The sequence below is a fragment of the Haemorhous mexicanus genome, chromosome 2 (genome assembly GCF_027477595.1).
Source record: "Haemorhous mexicanus isolate bHaeMex1 chromosome 2, bHaeMex1.pri, whole genome shotgun sequence".
NCBI classification, from domain to species: domain Eukaryota; kingdom Metazoa; phylum Chordata; class Aves; order Passeriformes; family Fringillidae; genus Haemorhous; species Haemorhous mexicanus.
Window position 1 is genome coordinate 95,402,148 of NC_082342.1, and position 18,908 is coordinate 95,421,055.

Below are 18,908 nucleotides of genomic sequence, written 5' to 3' on the forward strand. Positions count from 1 at the left end.
TGGGAGCTTGCTTTAAAGGGAGGGGCTGAAGCACAGAAGGATAATTCCCATGACAGACTGACTGCTGTAGATCGGTTTTGAAGCAGCAAGCAGGGAAACATATTCTCTCTTATGTAAACATGCTTTTTTCTCTAAAGCTTTGGACCTGTCTTAAGAGGGTGAGCTCATGTGCAGCTGAGTAGACTTTAGTTATCTTCCTATGGATCAGTCTGACAAGTTGCCATAGATGCTTCAGATAGCTTAAAAAACCTGTAACCATTACTGCACCCTTCCTTGTGCCTCCATGGTCCACTGGAGCCCTTATAGCTGGATATGAGTCAAAGCAGCTTCCAGGCTGCTTTAATATATTTTGGGACTAAGCCAGGAGAGGCAAAGCCCAAGGCATACCTCAGGCTCTGTGCTGAGGCCCTTGTTACCACATGGATATATTTCTTCTGCTATGCAAACTACATGGTGTGCATGCAGTAGCTCCTGGTCACACTTTGCATGGTGCTTTTAAACAGATATAGTCAGCCCAGCCTTGTTTTCTAGGTAGGCTTTTTCCCGTAAAAAAATCCCCAATGCGAGAGATTTTTCTCTTGTATTAGGGATTTAAAACCTGTAATCTCCAGCATTTTTTTACCCTGGAAGGCACAGAGGGACACAGCTGTGTCTCTGTGATCAGGGCCATGCTCCCTGTGTGATGGCACTCACTTCCATCTGCTGAGGTAAGATGTATGCTGAGGTGCCTGACTCCAGGCCTGTGAGGAATTGACACCACTGTTCCTGGACTAGGAGGGGCTGAGACACTTGAGAGGATGTGGGTTGTCTGAACAGCCCTGTTTTAAAAGTACAGCCTGGCAGCTGAGGATGATCAAGACTGCTTCCTCCCTGAGGTGAAGCATCAGGCACAGCTGTGCAGGTGAAACCCCCTGATGTCTGTACTAAAGTTCTTAGAGATGCTGGAGGCATCTGGATTTGAGCCATGAGACACAAAGAGCACATTCTGTATGGCAGTTGACAGAGTTAATAAAAGAGAATCATATAGATAAAACTGGTGGGTGTTCAATGCACTCAAAGGAAGTAGTCTTATAATTTCCTTATCAAAACAATACCACTATAAGCACCAGAGACCTACCCTAACATAAACCTATACTTAGCAGTTTGATCAGAAACCTGAAAAGTGTCTTGAAAATAGCCAAATCTGAGCTCATAGACTGAAATACAATACTTCATACATTTCAAGTAATGGAATAATCGCTAGCATATTAACAATTAAGTAACAGTTCAGTTACAGAACATATGAGAAGTGCCGTAGCCTTTGCTGTACCAAGGGGTTTATTTGTAGTCTGCTGCTTGCATTGAAATGACATGTTACAGAGAGATGAAGGGAGCCTGTCAAAGCCCATTTGAAAAGTCACTTCTTCTAAACAAGGCCGTCTGCTTTCATCCCTCTTTGCATTATCAGCTGAACTGCTGGCACCAGGTATTCAAGGAATTTCAGAGGGAAGCACAGTATTTCCTTGTCACTGTGATAGGTTTGACAGAGCATTTGGACAACACAGCTAGCATCCTGTCACACAAATTGACATCTTGGGAAAGCAACAGGCTTTAAAAACAATACTCAACTTTCTCTAGGACTGGGATATTTGGTGATGACTAGTGCCTCTTTTACACATGAATCACTCACTTTCATCCTTTAAATGTGTTCAGAGAACTGGAGGTTGGGATGCTTCTGCTGCAGACTACTGGGGTTTGTAAAGTGCCCACCTCCACTCTTGTTTGTTCCCATATACTTCATCTCAGGGAACAGGTTTTCTCTGCTAGAGATTGAGCTACTCCCCAGGCTGCTGTACATCTCAGAGAAAATTAATAATGTTTGCAAAGGCTATTGTTTATGCGGCCTGTGGTTAGTGGGCACGGCCTTAGATGAGATCCTGGGCTTTACCAAAGGGACAGGTTTGGCACTGGTGACTGGAGACAAGACAAAGAGAAACACCAGCTGCTGTGCCAAGTGATGTGGGCACCCTTCCTTCAGAGGACTGGCATGCAGCCAGCAGCCTAGCACGGTCTTTGAAGTATCAGGCTGCTGACAGTGCTGTTTAAGATCAGAAAACAGGCATCCTATTTAAACCATGCTCAATGCTTGAGAAAGGGAATATTATCAAGCTCAAGTCTTGGAAATGCAGACCCACAGAGGACCACCCCACTCCCTGCAGTGTGGCCAAGCAACCAAAGTCCCACAGCTCTTTCTAGATGAAATCTCTGAGCTCCCCCTATGAGGCACAGTCCAGAGCCCATTTTTTGTTAAACCTAAAACATTACCCCTCCAGTCACATGCTCCAAACAGACACACCCTAAATGGAAATGAAAGTATTTCCAAGCACAGCACAGTGCTGTGTTTTCTACAGATGTTTAAAAGGCAGTGGCATGCTGCTGTGGAAAACCATTACATACAATTTGTATATCCTTTCATAAAATCCTTCCACATATTTTGGGATAGAAGTTATATGAATAAGACTGAAAAATATGTCCCTATCTATTATCTTCCTTATTTTTAATGACTTCTCACCATCCCACTGCATGCTGTTTCTCAGTAGTACAGCACAAAGTGTTGGACCCATATGAACTTTGGGCTTCTGCACTTTAATGATGTCCTGAATGAACTCAAAGGACCCTCAAAACAGTGCTCTGACTTTGAATTTATCCCAGGCAGACATGCACAGTCCTCAGTTCTGATAGTTTTTTCTCTCTTCCACTGCCTTTTCCCAAAAAACAGCTTGTAAACCACTCCTAACTCTGTCAAACTCTGCCCATTTTTATTTTCAAGTCAGAAATGTGTGTCCTAGCAAAGACCACTTCCATGGCAGCTCAAAGCTTTCAAACTGCATCTGTCTTTCTGTCACATTGCCCAAGGAAGTGACACTTTAGAGAGGGCAAAATGGTTTCTCACTACTTGGAAATCAGAGCTAATTTTTCTCAATCTTTTCCTCACATGATTATCTTTTATGGAGAGGCTAATTATGGACAGCTTGTGGGAAAATATTTCTAGGCAATTATTAGCCAAGCATGCAAAGAATTGTGCTGCAATTATCTCCCCTTAGAGTTGTCAGGTGCAAATAACAATATTTCAAGGCTCCCAATATGAATGAATAGGCCCCTGACTTCCTTCAAGAACTTCTTCTCCTTTATGTAGAGGGAACAACATTAATTTCTCTTTGTTTTTTTGGAGGAGTACTGCATAGCAAAGGGCTTCTTTCTCTGTTCCTTTACTATACAGGATAAGGTTTCCTGATGATTTCAAAGAAAGTGAAACCAACCTGGCAGGACCAAGCCTGCCACCCTGTACCTGCTCAGGCTCTTTACCCTGTGCTGTGCAAAGATTCAAACCAGAGACTTTCTCAGATATCACTGACATTACAAGGAGGAAGCAAAAGGTGTAACTCTGTCTGAGTCTTTGATAAGAGGATTAATTTAAAACTGTACACTTTGCTCATTTAACTTTTTCTTTTTTTTCCCAAGGAAACATAAACCAACACTGTAATTGTACTTTGGCCTGTGGGAATAATATCCCAGAAATAACGTCTCTACTGAAAGTCTAGTAGCTTAAGATCTCTGTGGGGCTGCTTCTTTCACTGCAAGACCTATAATTATCCATCCATTATGGCATTGAGCAGTGATCCTGAGGAAGCCCATATTTTCCCCCAAGCACCCTACACAGACATACCAGAGAGCAGGGAGGGAATGCTCTGGCGTTGACCCTCCTTCTCAACACAGGCATCTCAGGGAGACCCTCCCTGGTGCCCCTTTGCCAGGCTCTTCAGCAGGGACACCCTGTAGGCACCTCAGTGCTCTCAGGTGTCTGGTACTTGGTTCACACTGTGAACACTAGGATTGCTACAATCTAGGTCCTAAAGCCATGGTGCTGTTATTTGAGCTGCTCTCCCACCTTCTTTTTGCTTTGGGGTGAGCAAAGATAGCAGCTTTCTGGTTAAGAAGGATGGAAAGCCACTAAGCCAAGCACTCCTTTCCTCAGCCTTTGGAGCAAACATGGCTGCTTTGGAGATGAAGATGGCTTGTGCTGCTGCAGGTCTAGCAGTCTGTGCCTCCAGGCAGCAAATGCTTTCCTAGCATGACTGGAGGGCAGAAGGGCATGCTCCCAGGGTATTGTACTGGCCAAATTGAGGACTGAGCTCAGACTGGATGAAATGGTGCATACAAAGAAGGCCTGGCTGAAGGTGTTTCCCCGTGGTTTTGGGAAAGATCTTTGCTCCCCTTAAAATAAATAAGCAATTTTATCAGGTAAAATACTATAAACACGTAAACTGTTTCACATAGCAAATCCTACATTTGAATTGCTTTGTATTTTCCCAGTATTATTGTCTAAAACTCTTTCTGAATTAGAACTGAATTTATAAATGGTTTTAATTACTTAGAAACAGTGTTAGCAGGTTTTGAGTGTGTGCATGTGAAGAAATAACTGGCTGAAAAACTCCTTTCTATGTGTGATTTATTAAGATCGATGCAAATGCCTCTGCAGAAGTGGCCTGGAGAACTCTGGTGAGGGACACAGGGCTGAGGAAACTGGTCCTCATCTTGACACATTTAAGGCACTGAGACCAGCGTACAGACAGTCCCCAGATGTGCCAGACTTCACCCCTCACAGAGCTTCCTCTGAACTGCCAGCCATCCTAAGCCTGAATTTAGAAAAGACATTGAATTCCTAGTGTGAAAGCTCCAACTGACTTCTGATGGGGATTGCCAAGAAGATAGACTCTCCAAGGCTCAGCAGCCCTGGGAACACTGTTTCATAGCAGCTCTTCTGTTATGACCTTCTAGCACTGTGTGCAAGGTAAAGCAAACAATGTTTTTACAAGCACTTCATTACCACAGATCAATGCCATCACACACTCAAGTTTGCTTTTCATGGATTCAGTGCAATGGGCACAAAGATGGTTCCTCTAAAGTACCAAAATCTGGGATCCAGAGCATGAAGGAATGCAAGAGAGGTAGTTCTCTGCTAGATTTTAAAATGTGATTACTCCTCACAAGCAATATTGTACATTGATCCTCACCAGCCTACTGCCACTGTGAGAAACAAATCCATGACCTGCCTCAGATGTAGATACACTTTGTCATGTGTCTTTAATAAAGAAATGGATCCAGAGAGAAGTGAGGTTTGACTTAAAGATCAGGTCCTGTTTTTCTGAAATTCCAGATGATAACACCAAGTTGAAGGTTTGAACAAACCTTCTAGAGTAAATCTCTAGACACTGCAATAGGTCAGGCTTGAGAAAAAGCAGTTTAGGCTACCAGATAGGTGCCATTTCTTTATCTAGCAATTTTATATGTTGAAGTATACCTCATATTACTCATTCAGTAATGTCAAGGCCTGTTCTTCTTGCAGGCATCTTTGGAAACATGAGGTTAATTTTCACAAGGCATAGGAAATGTACAATTTTTTAAAAACTGAGTGATCTTACTTTTTGGACATTCAATGTTATTGGTTCTCACACTCAAGAAACCCCTACTTTGATCTTGTATTTTAGCCAAATTTTTATGTTCTGTTCTGTGATTTTCATAGAAGTTTGTTAGGCATTAATAATCAGTTCATATTTGTGATAATAAATTACCTACAGAATTTTGAAACTCTACTAGGGTGCTGCAAAGTGATCATATTGACATTTAAGGTAGGAATCCACTATATCCAGTGGCAAATGTAAAAGTTGTATTTACTTGGGTAGCTGGGAATACCCATGAAAGCAAGGAAGAAGAAATGTGTGATATTCTTGGGGAAAAGGAAGTTGTCTAAAGACCAGGCAGTGGATCAGGAGCTTTCTGGATCTGTTAACTAAGCAATTCTTCTCATTGCTGGCCTCAACAAAGGCTCAACACAGCTGCCCACATACAGGGGGGTGGTGGCACCTGAGATGTCCTGTGGACATCTGCCTGACCCCAGTGTGCCACTTCAAAAGTCCGTGGGTCCCCTCAAGGTCCTGTATCAGACCTGCCAAGCTCACATGGACATCTTACAGCTTAAAAGGCAGTAGCCACACGTAGGCAGGCAAATGAATGCATCTCTTCAGAGGATCTTGTATTCATTTAAAATCACAGGCAGAATAAAACAACACTAGAATATCTCATCTTTGAGACCACATAAAAGAAAGATGCAGGGTGATTTTCTGATTTCAGGTTATTATGGTAACCTGTTTTCTTTCGGGGAAAGAAGACAGATACAAACTTCCAGTGGCTGGTGCCCATGCAATTATTTATTTCTACATGATCTGAGAGACAAAATACTATTTTTCTACTTACTTCATACTCTTGCATGTCACCAGAAAAAAGAATCATGTCATGTGAAAATTGCCATACAGAGTCAAACCAGCTGTGTTTTTACCTATAAACAGAACATATATGTGTAGGGGCTATATGGTATAATAAGTAAAAGCCATCAAAGACTCTGTTCCTCTGACTTTGAAGAAGGCCTGCGTTTTGAGGGCAGGATCAAAAATCTGGGGCCTAACACAGTAGATCTGTTGGATGAAAGGGGGCAGGCTGAAGAGGTAAAGAAAAATCCCCAAACACCTCATTTTCCTGAACAAACGGAGCCTGTTAAGTGTGAGTACAGTGACTGTAGCTTCCCAGAGCTCTCCAACTCCTCCTGAGAAAATCCTTATCAAAACCTTTTCATCCTGTTGGCTGTGATGAGCATACAAGCAGCATGAGGCAGAAAGAAGCTGAGGTGCAGAAATGTTGTTGCACAGACACCCTCAGCTGCATTTGGAGTTCTCTGTACCAACGCTGCATTTGGAGTTCTCTGATTGAAATCTTCAGGGAGTTCCATGTTCCATCACTTTGTTTTGAACAAAAACTACAGCTTGTTCACACTGTTTCTCACTCCCTTCTTAATTGTTAGAAATTAATACCCTTGACACGCTCTTAAACCACACTATTTGGCAACTATTTTACAGTGTAGGCAAACATTTGAGCTTAGTGCTAAATATGCGGGTGCTGTACATACACAAATAAAGACTGTCTCTTTCTCAGAGATCTTACAGTCTGAAAGATAAAAGATGAAAGAGTGCTTGGAAAGATGAGTAACTGGGGGGATTGTGGGAGGGGTTCACCTCAGTTAAAATGTAAAAACCTGGATAACATTCAAAGAATGTACAGATTTTAGCCCTGGAAGTGTGCATTTTTTAATGTATAACAGTTTTCTAATTAAGAGAAAAGCTGAAACTGTTGACATTTTCTTGTGCCTGGTTTTGCTAGGTCTGAGGTAGCATGTTGCTGCTAATTCTCCTGACACTCCAAGCCATCCTGCTATAGTCATCCTCTGCACAAAGCCCAATGCTCTCATTCAAACGACTGGCCCTGCTTGGGCTTTGACCTTGAGAGGGGTTAGATTTGGAGACCAGATGTTTATTATATATGATGGATAACTTTATATTGAAATACAAGAATTTTTTACCCTTTTTTTCTTGCATATAATGAGGAAAGTTATGAGTCACAAAGTAAACAGAAATAAATGTGATGCAATCAGCATGTGCAATTCCATTATTTAATTTTGCAAACATTTCTTCAAACCAAACCTATCTATCTTCAGACATCAAGCATGGGTTAAATACAAAGACCCCAGACACAAGGGTACTGAGCTGCTCTCTCCTTGGGAAGGAGTGGTTGGGCTGTAGGCTGCTGGGGCACAGCAGCAGGGTGCTCAGCACTGCCCAGAACCCTTGCTCATAGTTGCTTCCAGGTTTCTAGACATGCACTTTTTTTACTCCTGGCGATGGAGAGACTTGTCATCAGGTAGCACTTTTCATGGTACAGCTATGGTGCAGTAGATATCCATGGGTTGTAACTTCTTCATATGTCACCTTTCATGTGACACTTGCATCCACAATGAAAGGACAAAGGTTAATTCTTCTTTCATTCTTAATGTAGTTTAGTACACATCAGATGGTGCCTCTCTTGGTTTTTGGGATCACACCAGGTTAGCTTGTTCCTCAAACAATGTTTGACATCAAACTTAACTGCAGATCACAGAGATGACAGAGATCATTTTGCTTTAGCAGTGTAAGGAGAGTTCAGATAGTAATAGGAAGGATGCAGTTGCAGCTTTTTTTTTTTTTTTTTTTTAATCTAACAAAGTGCTAGCAGGATGCCACATGCATATGAAACAGGCAATCCCTGGCATAAGGATGCTGTGTGTCTGTTGTAAAGGCAAAGGCTGACATTGCCTTGTGAATCCAAGTGACACACTTGGAGCCATCCACATTTTGATTTCAAGCCAGTGAAAACCAGATTTTCTTTTTGCTAGAGTTGCTGAAAGGTTGGTGAAGTGGGAGGCAGCTAGTGCCAAAGTAGATCTATGCATGTTTCTTGTCATATGTCTTCAAGTGATGCATTCCAGAATTCTTCATTTAATCATCCAGAGGTAAATAAGCTACTACGTATTAAAAACTAATTATGTTTTAAGCAGCCCAGCTAAAAGATAATCTGTGTTACAGAATTCCTAGTGGCAAAACATCCAGGATTTTTTACATGTAAAATCATGAAACTGTTATGATGCTTTTGAAGTTTTAACACACTCATGCATTTGCTTGAAAACTACTATGGAAGCAGTAAACACTCTTGTTTGGATCTGATTCTTCAAGGTGCAATACCAGTAGCTCTTCACTCAACTTCATGGGCTCGGTTCTCACAAGTCTGACAGAGCTGATAATATTCTTGAACTATGTGTTTGACAATCAATGCAAAAAAAAAAAAAAAAAAGATCTGTGGTTTTAGTTTCGATTAGTCTCCTCACCAAAAATTACATTCCCACCTAGAATACTGAAGAGGTTTAACAAAGACACTTTGAAGGGAAAGAAACCCCAACACAATGCCTTTTTCTTTTGCTTCTCTAATTGCTGCAGATGTTGTGAAGTTGCACCTATGAAAAGTTAAATATTATGTCTCTGTAACATTTTTGATCTTCATTAATTATAGCTCAGAAAACCTTACAAAAAGCAGCCTGCCTCTTTAATACAAATAAGATTAATTGCATGGGTGTTCAGAAAATGAGCCACCAGTAGTTAAACAAAAAATGTTTGTCTTTAAGCAGCCCTTGAATGATTTTTTTTTTTTTTTGAAACTGTTACAGGAAGTGAAGAGGCTGCCAAATTAGTATGCCCGTGAGCCTCACTCTCATTATCAGCCTAAACGAACGCACACACCCCAGCACTTTCATCCTCTTCCAGGTCCAAGAAAAAGAAAAAAGGAGGCAAAAAAACCCAACCAACCTTCCACACAAAGAGGTGTCTCTGAAGTCTGGAATGCACCCTGGCTGTTTGAAGACAAGATTTATACCTGACACCCTCCTTTAAGCTCATTGTTGAGACTCGCCTGCGTTCAAATCAACCGCAGACTGGCTGCTGCAGGTACCTCATCTTACAACAACCACATCATCCAAGATAAATGCGCCAGGAATTGCTATCACTTTGAGGTGAAAAAAAAAACTGGGTGGGGGGGAGCAGAAATCAAACCTCTGGTGCAGGTAGTGGGTGGAGGAAAAGACAGACGGGCATGAAGGAGTGTGTAAGGGTGTGACCAGGGAAGAAGCCACGACAGCCGCCAGCCTGAGGCATGGGGCGCAAGGATGAAATGGCTTTGGCTGCCTGTGTGGGCACCTGTGTTTTGGCCCAGCCTCTCCTTGCCTTTGGCAGACAGGCTGTGGGACCAGGCGTTGGGCGGGATCCTTAAGCCACCCCAGTGCCAGGGAAGTGGTAACCACTCGGGTGCTTGTGAAGGACTGAAAGGAGCTATTTGGCTTGGTGGGAGACAATGAGAAGGACTGTTGCCATCAATTCATGTCATTCCCATGTTTTCTGAGGCAAGCCTGATTTCTTCATTTTAGGATCCTGTCCCTAAGTGAGCTGTGGTTAGCTACTTTAATTCAGCTTCTTAAATTTCTTTGGAGGAAAATCCTTGGTAATAAGCACTTAATTTTACACTGGATCTGTCTGGTGGGAGGCAAAGCCATAGGGCACTGAGATAGGTGAAGCAAACAATTGGAGAGACAGAAGAGTGTGCTCAGGACAATGTCAGGATATAAAGAAATACAGCTGAACCTCCTAGAGCTCAGGCTGCTGAAACTCTAGCATTAGCAGGAGTTGAGCTAGTTGTTGAAGGCTTTGAAGCGATGCGGGCAGAAAACGTCTGTCATAATGAGAGAATAACACCTGGCAATTGGCAGAGACACTTATTGCCTTTATCATACTATTGCTCAAAGGCCCAATAAAAGCTGGGGTGTAAGGATGCAATTTGTGGTGTAGAACCAGCTACGGAGTATTTTCCATGGTGAAGAATTACCATGGCATTTGGAATAATGCTCCATTAATCCAGGGCGTTCAAAGGTGGTTTTGAGCAGATATTCTGAAATTAAACTGATAGAGAAAAGAAGGCAGAAAAGATGACAGCATAGGCAGTTAATGCAAAACTTTAAAGTTAGAAAAACCTGCCCTTCTGAAGCATTTCATAATGCCTGTCTTGGATCCAGAGATCAGAAAGCAATACAGGATTAGCAAAAAACTAAGGTTCCTACAGGTTTGACCTGCTGTTGGGCAGGACCCATCAACATGTTCTGGATTTAACCCAAGAGAATGATCTTACTTTGGTTTTCTGGTTCTCCTTTGTCAAGCAGTTAAGTCTCAGGGCTTTACAGGCTTCTTCCAAAACTTATGGGCTGACAGGGATGTTTGAGATCTGGGGAAAAGGAGCTGATTTAATCCATTTCAGTTATAGTAAACTTTCTATATTTAGGATTTTAAATTATGTTTCATTAAGAATGCAAATTATGAGCATTTCTAGGACTCCAGGTACTTGCATGTCCCAGCTAGCACATAAGCCTCATGCCATTACAAATCTGAAAAAGGCAGGTTGAGTTTGCAGCAGAATTAAAATAGGGCAAAAGGGACGGCAGGAAGAGAGCTTGAACAGCACATTCAACATTTGCCAACTTGGGTGGGAGGAAAAATATCTACACTAGCACCAAACTGACACAACTGCATGTGAAGCTGCAGCATCAATCTCAGCTTGGCCACAGGTATCCTGTTACCATTTATAATTTTGTTTTAGATTTTTTTTTTTCCTGTGGGCCATTTTGTAATTTTGTTTTGGTTTTTTTTTTTTCTCTTGGGGGATGATGTCTTCTTCCTGGTGACAGCAAAAGATTTTCAGAGAAATGGGTTTCATCAACCCATGACCGATGTATTTAAAAATGGAGCATGGCTCCGCTGCAGCAATCACGGGAAATGTTGCAGACACTTAGCCTGGAGCCTCCATAATTTGTGACACCAAGCTTCTGAGGAAATAGCATTCAGTATTTCATTCTGACATTTCAGCTCTTGACAGCGCTACAGAATGCTGCTTGAACCCAAAGTCAAATGCAATAAACCGTGCACAACTTTGCAAAAAAAAAAACAAAACAAAACCAAAAACACGAGCAAGGCCAGTTCAGATTGACATCACAGGGAGCCACAGGAGTGGGGAACAGAAATACCTGGCTCTCAGCAGCTGCTTCACTGCTGCCTGCCTATTAAAAATAACAGAATTTTCAAGAAACAGTTACAGGCACTATCAGGGCCTTCTGGCCTAAACACAAAATCGTAAAACCATTTAGGTTGAAAAAGAACTTTGAGATCATTGAGTCTAACTATTGACCCAGCACTGCCAAGTCCACAACCACATAGAATCATTGCATTCTTCCTTCCCAGAAGGATCTTCAGCCTCTCCCAAAACAATAAAAGTTGATAAAGTATCTCACCAAGTAATAAAAGACCATCAGAAGATGCAAATATGAATATGGATGACAAACTTGTACATTAACTGAGATTGTTCACATAATTGTTTGTGATTAACTACTTGGCTGGGGTATAAATGTGTTTTGTATTTGTACACAATGTGCATCTGCTGCTGGTGTTGAACAGCTCTTACTGCAATAACATGCTAAAAAGGTTCCAGGAAAGTTCATATACTGGTAACCACTGGAACTTTTAAAATTTCTTCTGAGCCAAAGAAAAACGGGAATACTTATTTATATATGTACAGATATGTTATATGTACATATGTATGCAGGGCTACATGATTGATCCATAGACACATTTTAGACTCAAGATAGTTTTTCTGCAGCCTATGAAATTCTGTTTGTACTTTCTCCCTTCTTTGTGTTTCTGATGTAATAATTTTACTGTTCTGAACTTCAAAGTTTGGTGCTTATTATGTTATTTAAGAATAAGAGCACCAACAATGAATTAGACAGCAAATGCCCTAGATTCACCAGCAATTCCTTCTCCACCCCCAGAGAGATGCAATCTTTCTCCCTGTATTCCAAGCATTGGATGGTTTTGTCCCCATTCAGTCCTTTGCCTCTGAGTAACTCAGTTTTTCCATCACCACACATGCTTTGTGGGGCAGGTGACTCCTTTTTAGTGCTGTGTGACTCCTCGGCTGCTATTTCCCACTCCACTCTAGCTCGAGCAGCACCTCAGTGGAAAGCAGCAGGTATCCCTTACCCCTGCCAGCACCCTGTGCTGTTCCCACAGCCACTGCTCATGTCCCTGCTGTTCTTCATACTTTTGGGAGCCCAAGCAGGGTTTGAGCATCCTTTCCTACAACCCTCATGTTTGCTGCAACCGTGACCCTCTGTTCTACCTGTTCCCTTCATGCACCTGTTCTCCAGAGCCATTCAACTCCCCATAGAAAGAAGGTGCTGGACACAAATCCCAGGCAACTCACTCTCACCTGCTTGGTGCCTACTGCTACCAGGGCAATGTGGCACCATGTGTCACCGGCCTCTGCCTGCGAAGAGGTGGGCGATGTCAAGGTCATCTTGCAAATTGAAATACAGCAGCAGTCCTGTTTATGACTTGAGAGCCTCTTCCTGCCTCCTGGCACACCTGTTTCTCTCCAAGAGTTGAGGACAGCCTGCCTGATTCAAAGTCCCTTGAAGTCCCCCAGGCCTTGGTCTGGGGCAGCTCTTAGAGGATGGCTTATCTGACTAAATGTGTTGCTCTGTGTAAGCAGTGGAAAAGTCATATTTGTAGTGTATTCTACAATGTATTCTATAGCAAACCCCATAATGGAAAATTATTTATTTCCATGACTATTTGCCTGGAATAAAAAAAAGGGTTATAGAAACATAATTTCTAGAAGACAAAACTATCAAGTGCACAGCAGCAGCTGAAGAACTACATTTCTTTTACAGCTTGTCTGAAGTGTCACCTTGCAGGGACCTGGGGGCATGTTAAAGTGAAGAGCTTTAAAACAGCGAACAACGAAAGCTAATTCTTCTCCAAAAAAGGCAAACAGGAAACTTGTTTAAAGGACAAAGCTTTCAGTGCATAGCAAGTGCTTGTGTTCACATGTGTGCTCAGGTTGCTTTCAGAGTCTGTTTTTTTGGCTCTCTTGGCTCTGTCTCCAAAAGACATCCACAAAAACTCATGTATGTGCGTAAGTGCCAAATGTGTACACAGCATCTCAGTCACTTTGACAGCAAGCGACAGGTAATTCAAACCATGCACTGCAGAGAGCTCATCCTTTCATGATAAATGATGGTATTGATAGATGAGTTATTTTTACATTGAGCTTAATTTTATCAAATCTCAGCCCACAAGTGTGCAGCAGAAAGGGTAGCATTTTTCTTTGTTGCTAATAAGCTGTGTTTGTTATTTTTCTTCTGCACTATTCACATGTAATTAAAAGTGACCCAAACCCACATAAATTATATGCCGATTAAAACTCTTTCATCTTTGTTGTCATGTCATGATATACTGGATATACAAATCTGTTTAAAAAAAAAACTAAAGAAAAAAAACCTAACAAAAACCCTGCCATAAGACCGCCCCGTCTCTTAGCACCTCATGGTGATGTAAGTTTAAGGCCTTGAGGAAACAATGACTGAGTTTGCCTGTCTTCATGGAATCAGTTCTGTGCATTTTTCTTGCCCAGACCGTTACATATACAAAGCTCCTCACCTGAAACCCTGATGTCCTGTATATTTCTCACACATATATTCTTCTTGTAGGAAGAACTCAAAGCTGTATACAGAGATACAAATTTATTCTCCCTAATTTATGTGCCCAATAAAGCAAATTTCCAAAAGGGAGTAACTTCAATTTTTAAAACATAAAAATAGAATTGTGCTGTTCCTGCTCCCAAAGCTGCATCAGCAGCTGGCTGAAGTCAGCATGCCTACTAACAGAAAGGTATATTAGCTGTCAGCAGTTTCTCAAATAAAAACAATTAGTTTACAATACAAATGTCAGTGTTCAGAAAATGCTAGAACATTTAAACTTCAAAGCCACTCAAAAGCCTGGAAATACAAACCTAAGATGACCACATTGATATCACTTATTACCCCTTCACTAAAGTCTGCCCTGCAACATCTTTCTCCTAAATCTCTGCTGTGTTCTCTGCTTGCACTCTGAATAATTGTTCTTTAACAGATTAAAATGTATTTCTATAACTTTAACAAGGACTAAAGACTTGATTACAGAGTATGGTTAGCACATTTCAGAGGAGTATATGGTTTCCACAGATCAATTTATTGGTGCAGTTGTATGACACACTTTGAGTAAAATGGGACGACATCAAATACTCCCTCTGTTTAATTTGGAGCAGAGCTGAATTTCCAACACCTGCCTCTCAAGAGAGTGCCAAAGCTATGGGGTTATTGGATATTTGCAGCAGGGCTACATTGTGGTTTTGGTTTTTTTAAGCTGGATGTATTTACCCAAACTTTAAGTGGATTCCAAAGCAAATGGGCTTTGTGCGGCCATGGAGCAATTTCCCACACACTTCCACATCTTAATTGGGCACCCTCAGCCCCTTTCCCCTGGGGACCCCAGATGTTTCATGGTGCACTACAGCATGTGACAAGGGTGCCTTGTGAGCCACTGACAAATGCACATGGCAGCAAGGTTTTGCAAATGTCCCAGTGAGAAGAGCTTCATCTGGAGCTGGCTCTTGGCCACAAGACACTGAAAATCAGTAATCATTTTTCATGTTTGCTAGTGTTCCTGGAGCTATTTGCCTCTTAGCCATCTTTGACTTTAACTAGCCTGGACTAATGTCCAGCATTTTTCCCAGGAAAGTTTCCTACTTCACTGGGGATCAGGCCAGATTCACAACAGGAACAGTGCCATAATGGACTCAGACCTCCACAGCAGACACAGAAGGTGGCAGCATCCTTGCTACAGCCAGAGTCTGAGAAGAGACACCTCAAAACAGAAATCTTCAAAATGCTTTGGCCATGACCCTGGCAGGGCTTAGAAACCTGACAAGGCTTTGCCGTAGAGTCCTCCAGACTCAGTCCAAATTCCAGCCCATGGAACCTTTCCTACCACTGCTTCACGTCTTTGCACTTAATACTCCCATCATCTACAGGGCAGCACAAGGCCAAACATCTGCACCTGCCAGGATCCTCCTTTGTTTCAACACAATTTTGTAAATCTTCCCTCTAAGCGGCTGGGAGCCAGCTGGGTGGGCTCCATAGAGAGGGAGCTGTTCAGAGCCCCTGGCCAGGGAGCATGGCTACACAGGCTCTCTTGGGTTTGTCCAGCTCCCTCCTCTTGCAGCTTTTCTGTTTTGCATGAGACAGTTTTTGTCTCTTTTTCACTCACTCACATGACTTCCAAACCAAGTGACTGGGGCACCACCTGGGTCAGGGATTGGAAACTGGGCTACAGTTCTTACTCCAAGCTAAATTTAGATATATTATTACCCAGAGCCTACATCTCCACACACTTTGGCAGGTGTGTATAGACACCCTAGCCATTATATGGCAGTATTATTTTTCTTTTGCTCTCCAAATTGTCACCTATGCCTAGGAAAATGTAACAGTTAAAAAAGCAAAAGGAATAGACAGGCAAGCACCTCTTTTGGGATGCATAAGAGCCTGGGCTGGGGACACTGCTGTGAGTAAAACAGCTACAGTCTTCACAGACTGAGAAACACGCCGAGTCCAGATCTCCTACCTGAGCTCCCTGAGCATGTAACATTGTGACCATGCTCAGTGGGAGGACTTGACGTGTGGCATGTGGGTCTGTTCATCCAGCACAGGCCAAGCCAGGTAAAGCATGTCCAGAAGCACACGTTCAGGCATGCAAGGAACTCACTGGATGCAAACGTGGGTGTTGAGGTATGTAGGTACCTCTGCGGTGAAGAGGAGGCAAGCAAGATTTCTTAGTATCTAAGTTTCAGACTTAGCATGTGAAGTGACTTGTCTGCTAGGCATCCAAGTTCCTCCTTGGGATTAAGTCCTTGAAGATGATATAACAGAAAGTGTCTGCTTCTCACCTCAGAGTGCTGCCGAATCAAAGACTCGGAGAGGGCCTGTTATTCTGTGCGTTTTTCACACACCCAGCACTAATTGCTCTTCTGTGATTAAAGAAAAGTTCTTTATCTATATATACAAAAAAAGCATAAAAACTCCAGATGAAAAATGTTGCAGAGCTAAGCAGAATTGTTTATGAGTTTGCATCTGTTCTGCGAAAGTCGACATACCTATGAAGCTAAGCAAGGGTCTGTGTGCACCTCTTGTTAGCTTAATCCATTTAGAATTAGTAATGGTAGGGAAAATGCTTCAGAGAGCATCTTTTGCCTGTATTTCTGGGAAACTTGAGCTGTTAGCAATGTCTTTGCACTTGGCTTTGCAAGGGGAAAAGCAGATGTCTTTCACTCATTTTGATTAAACTCATACAGTTTCAGCAGCTTGTGCAGGAATTGCACCTTTAAATTTTAATCCATCTCTGACATAGACACAGGCAACAGCATATAAAAGTACATCAACATTTTGTTAAAATAAATGGCAAAGCCACTGACAACATCAGGACTGAGGCAGCATCTCAAGTATTCCCAATTGAATCTTTATGCCAAACTGTTTTAAAAGGCACGAACAGAAAGTTCTGAAGAAACAAAACAAATCCAGACATCATACTTTCCTCTCATTTTCTTTCCTTCTGCATTTTAGAATTCCAGAAGAAAAGGCATGCATACAGAGAAATGTTTTTTTACTTTAGCTGCTAAATGCATGTACCATTCTATGCTTTTGTCTCATTTTTGTCACATATATTTTAAAAAATAATTGTATGATGCTTCTTATGAGCATCTCTAAAATTCTCCAGGGAGGCTTGCATAATTAGCGAGATCTTACGGAATTAATAAAACCAGAGCACTTTGGTAAAGGCATTAAAATAATGCCAAGGCTGTGCTGTGGATGTTGAGCTCAACTACAGAGTTTTGTTGAAAGCAAGCACTCCCTTCCAAAGCAGCCAGTGGCTCTACCAGCTGTAAGTCCATCACTTCGCAGTCACAGGCTCTTGCAGTGATGCCATACAAAGCCTTTCGAGCCGCTACAAACCACAACAAGTTCAAAACCTGACTCATGTCTAGAACTTCGACTCACTCTCTGTTGCTGGCTTAGTCACTGCCAGCAGCCCTGCATGCATCTGCTAATCCTGCAGTAACCTCAGCACCGTTCCCTCCTGTGGGAAAGCCCTGGTTAGTCAGACTCGCAGCAAGGCAGGGTATTGTTAGATTTCTCTTACCATTGTGCTGCTTTGTTCTTCCTGCATTCTCATCTTAATGACGGTGCGAGCTGTCGGCCTTCCACACTTTCTTTGTGCCTATGTAAATTCAGTGTTTGATGCAGAAGAGGCGGAGACAATTTCTAAGTCAAGGGGCAGGTGTGAGTGAAAGGAGCAACCCAACAGCCAAACTATTTGAAAAAGAAACCTTTAATGTCTCATCAGCTCAGCGCTAAAAAAAAAGCCTTCATAACTCGCCTCGAAAACTGGAAAAACAGGGTGTCTAGCTATAATTTAAGACATTAATAACAACAAGATATTGCAGTTCCCTGACACATTTTGACTTTTGCACGGCGCAATGCTATCTTAAAACTAGGTCTGATTATAAAAATGTGAAACATGGTCAGTGACAAAGAAATTACAGACAGGTTTAGCCCAGGCTAAATTTTAGAACACACCTGAAAAAACGGTTCTTTCCCTTTCTTAAATGGACATTCTGACAAGGATATTTGCAATGTAACAACTTTACATGACTGACCATGGTCTTCAGAGGTATTTAGTGCAGCCTTGGGATGTGACACGTCAATTAACAAAATAAGTTTCAGCAAAAAGTATTTTTTACCTGCAAGCAATGAGTACACACTTTTTCAGTCTGGGAGTCTCCTTTCCAGCACAGAAAACACAGTAAAGCAAGAATGAACACATCCTGTCATATGGGAACAGAGGACAGTACAAGCTGTCTAAATCTCCACAATTTATTTTATTTCCCTGATCTAGAAAAGGCTTTCAGGCCTGGAGTTAAAGCTTAAGAGCACAAGTAGCTTACTTGCCTTTTGTGGGACAAGGTGACTATTTGAAGTTGTGTGTGTGCTTATAAGCTCCACCATTGTAAATAAAAATTTACAGAAAACAGGCATATAAATTTTCTTCACCACAAGCATCTTTACAGTCATCATGGAAATCTCAACAAGAAACCAAAAGTCAAATTTCTTATTGGATTTATTCCTTCTGCTGAAATAATAATTTTTTTCCATGGCTGACTCATCTAGAAATTTTTTATGAAGTTAGTAGCAAATGCAAGCATCCTGCTCTTTGCCCCTTCAAAGCTATCACATGAAGATAACAGTGTTTTATTTTAATCTTTTTTTTCATTACTGAATATTATGCTTACAACAATCCTGCTTTGCTACAGATGGTTTCCTGTTGTTTCTGCCAAATGTGAAATAGCTATAAAACTTGAAAAGGTTCTGATGCTGTCACTGCATGAAAAATTACATCTACAAGGGAAAATTAAATATGAGCCTTAGCCTTTAATTTCTTTAATCTTACTTAGTAAGTGAACTTTTTTACTCCCACCCCCAA

General features: G+C 41.8%; 1 protein-coding gene across 5 annotated transcripts in view; it reads right to left on the reverse strand.

The window, feature by feature from the left end:
* The window catches only part of EDAR (ectodysplasin A receptor), a 73,636-nt gene that overhangs the window by 46,490 nt on the left and 8,238 nt on the right, over nt 1-18,908 (reverse strand). For 4 of the 5 annotated variants that reach the window (XM_059839611.1, XM_059839608.1, XM_059839609.1 and 1 more), the window contains exon 1: nt 17,568-17,657. The exons of the other annotated variant lie outside the window; for it this stretch is intronic. In XM_059839611.1, the coding sequence (XP_059695594.1) occupies nt 17,568-17,600 (33 nt within the window). In that variant the 5' untranslated portion in view covers nt 17,601-17,657. Of the gene's footprint in view, nt 1-17,567; nt 17,658-18,908 lie in introns of those variants that run through there. 5 annotated transcript variants of the gene reach the window in all.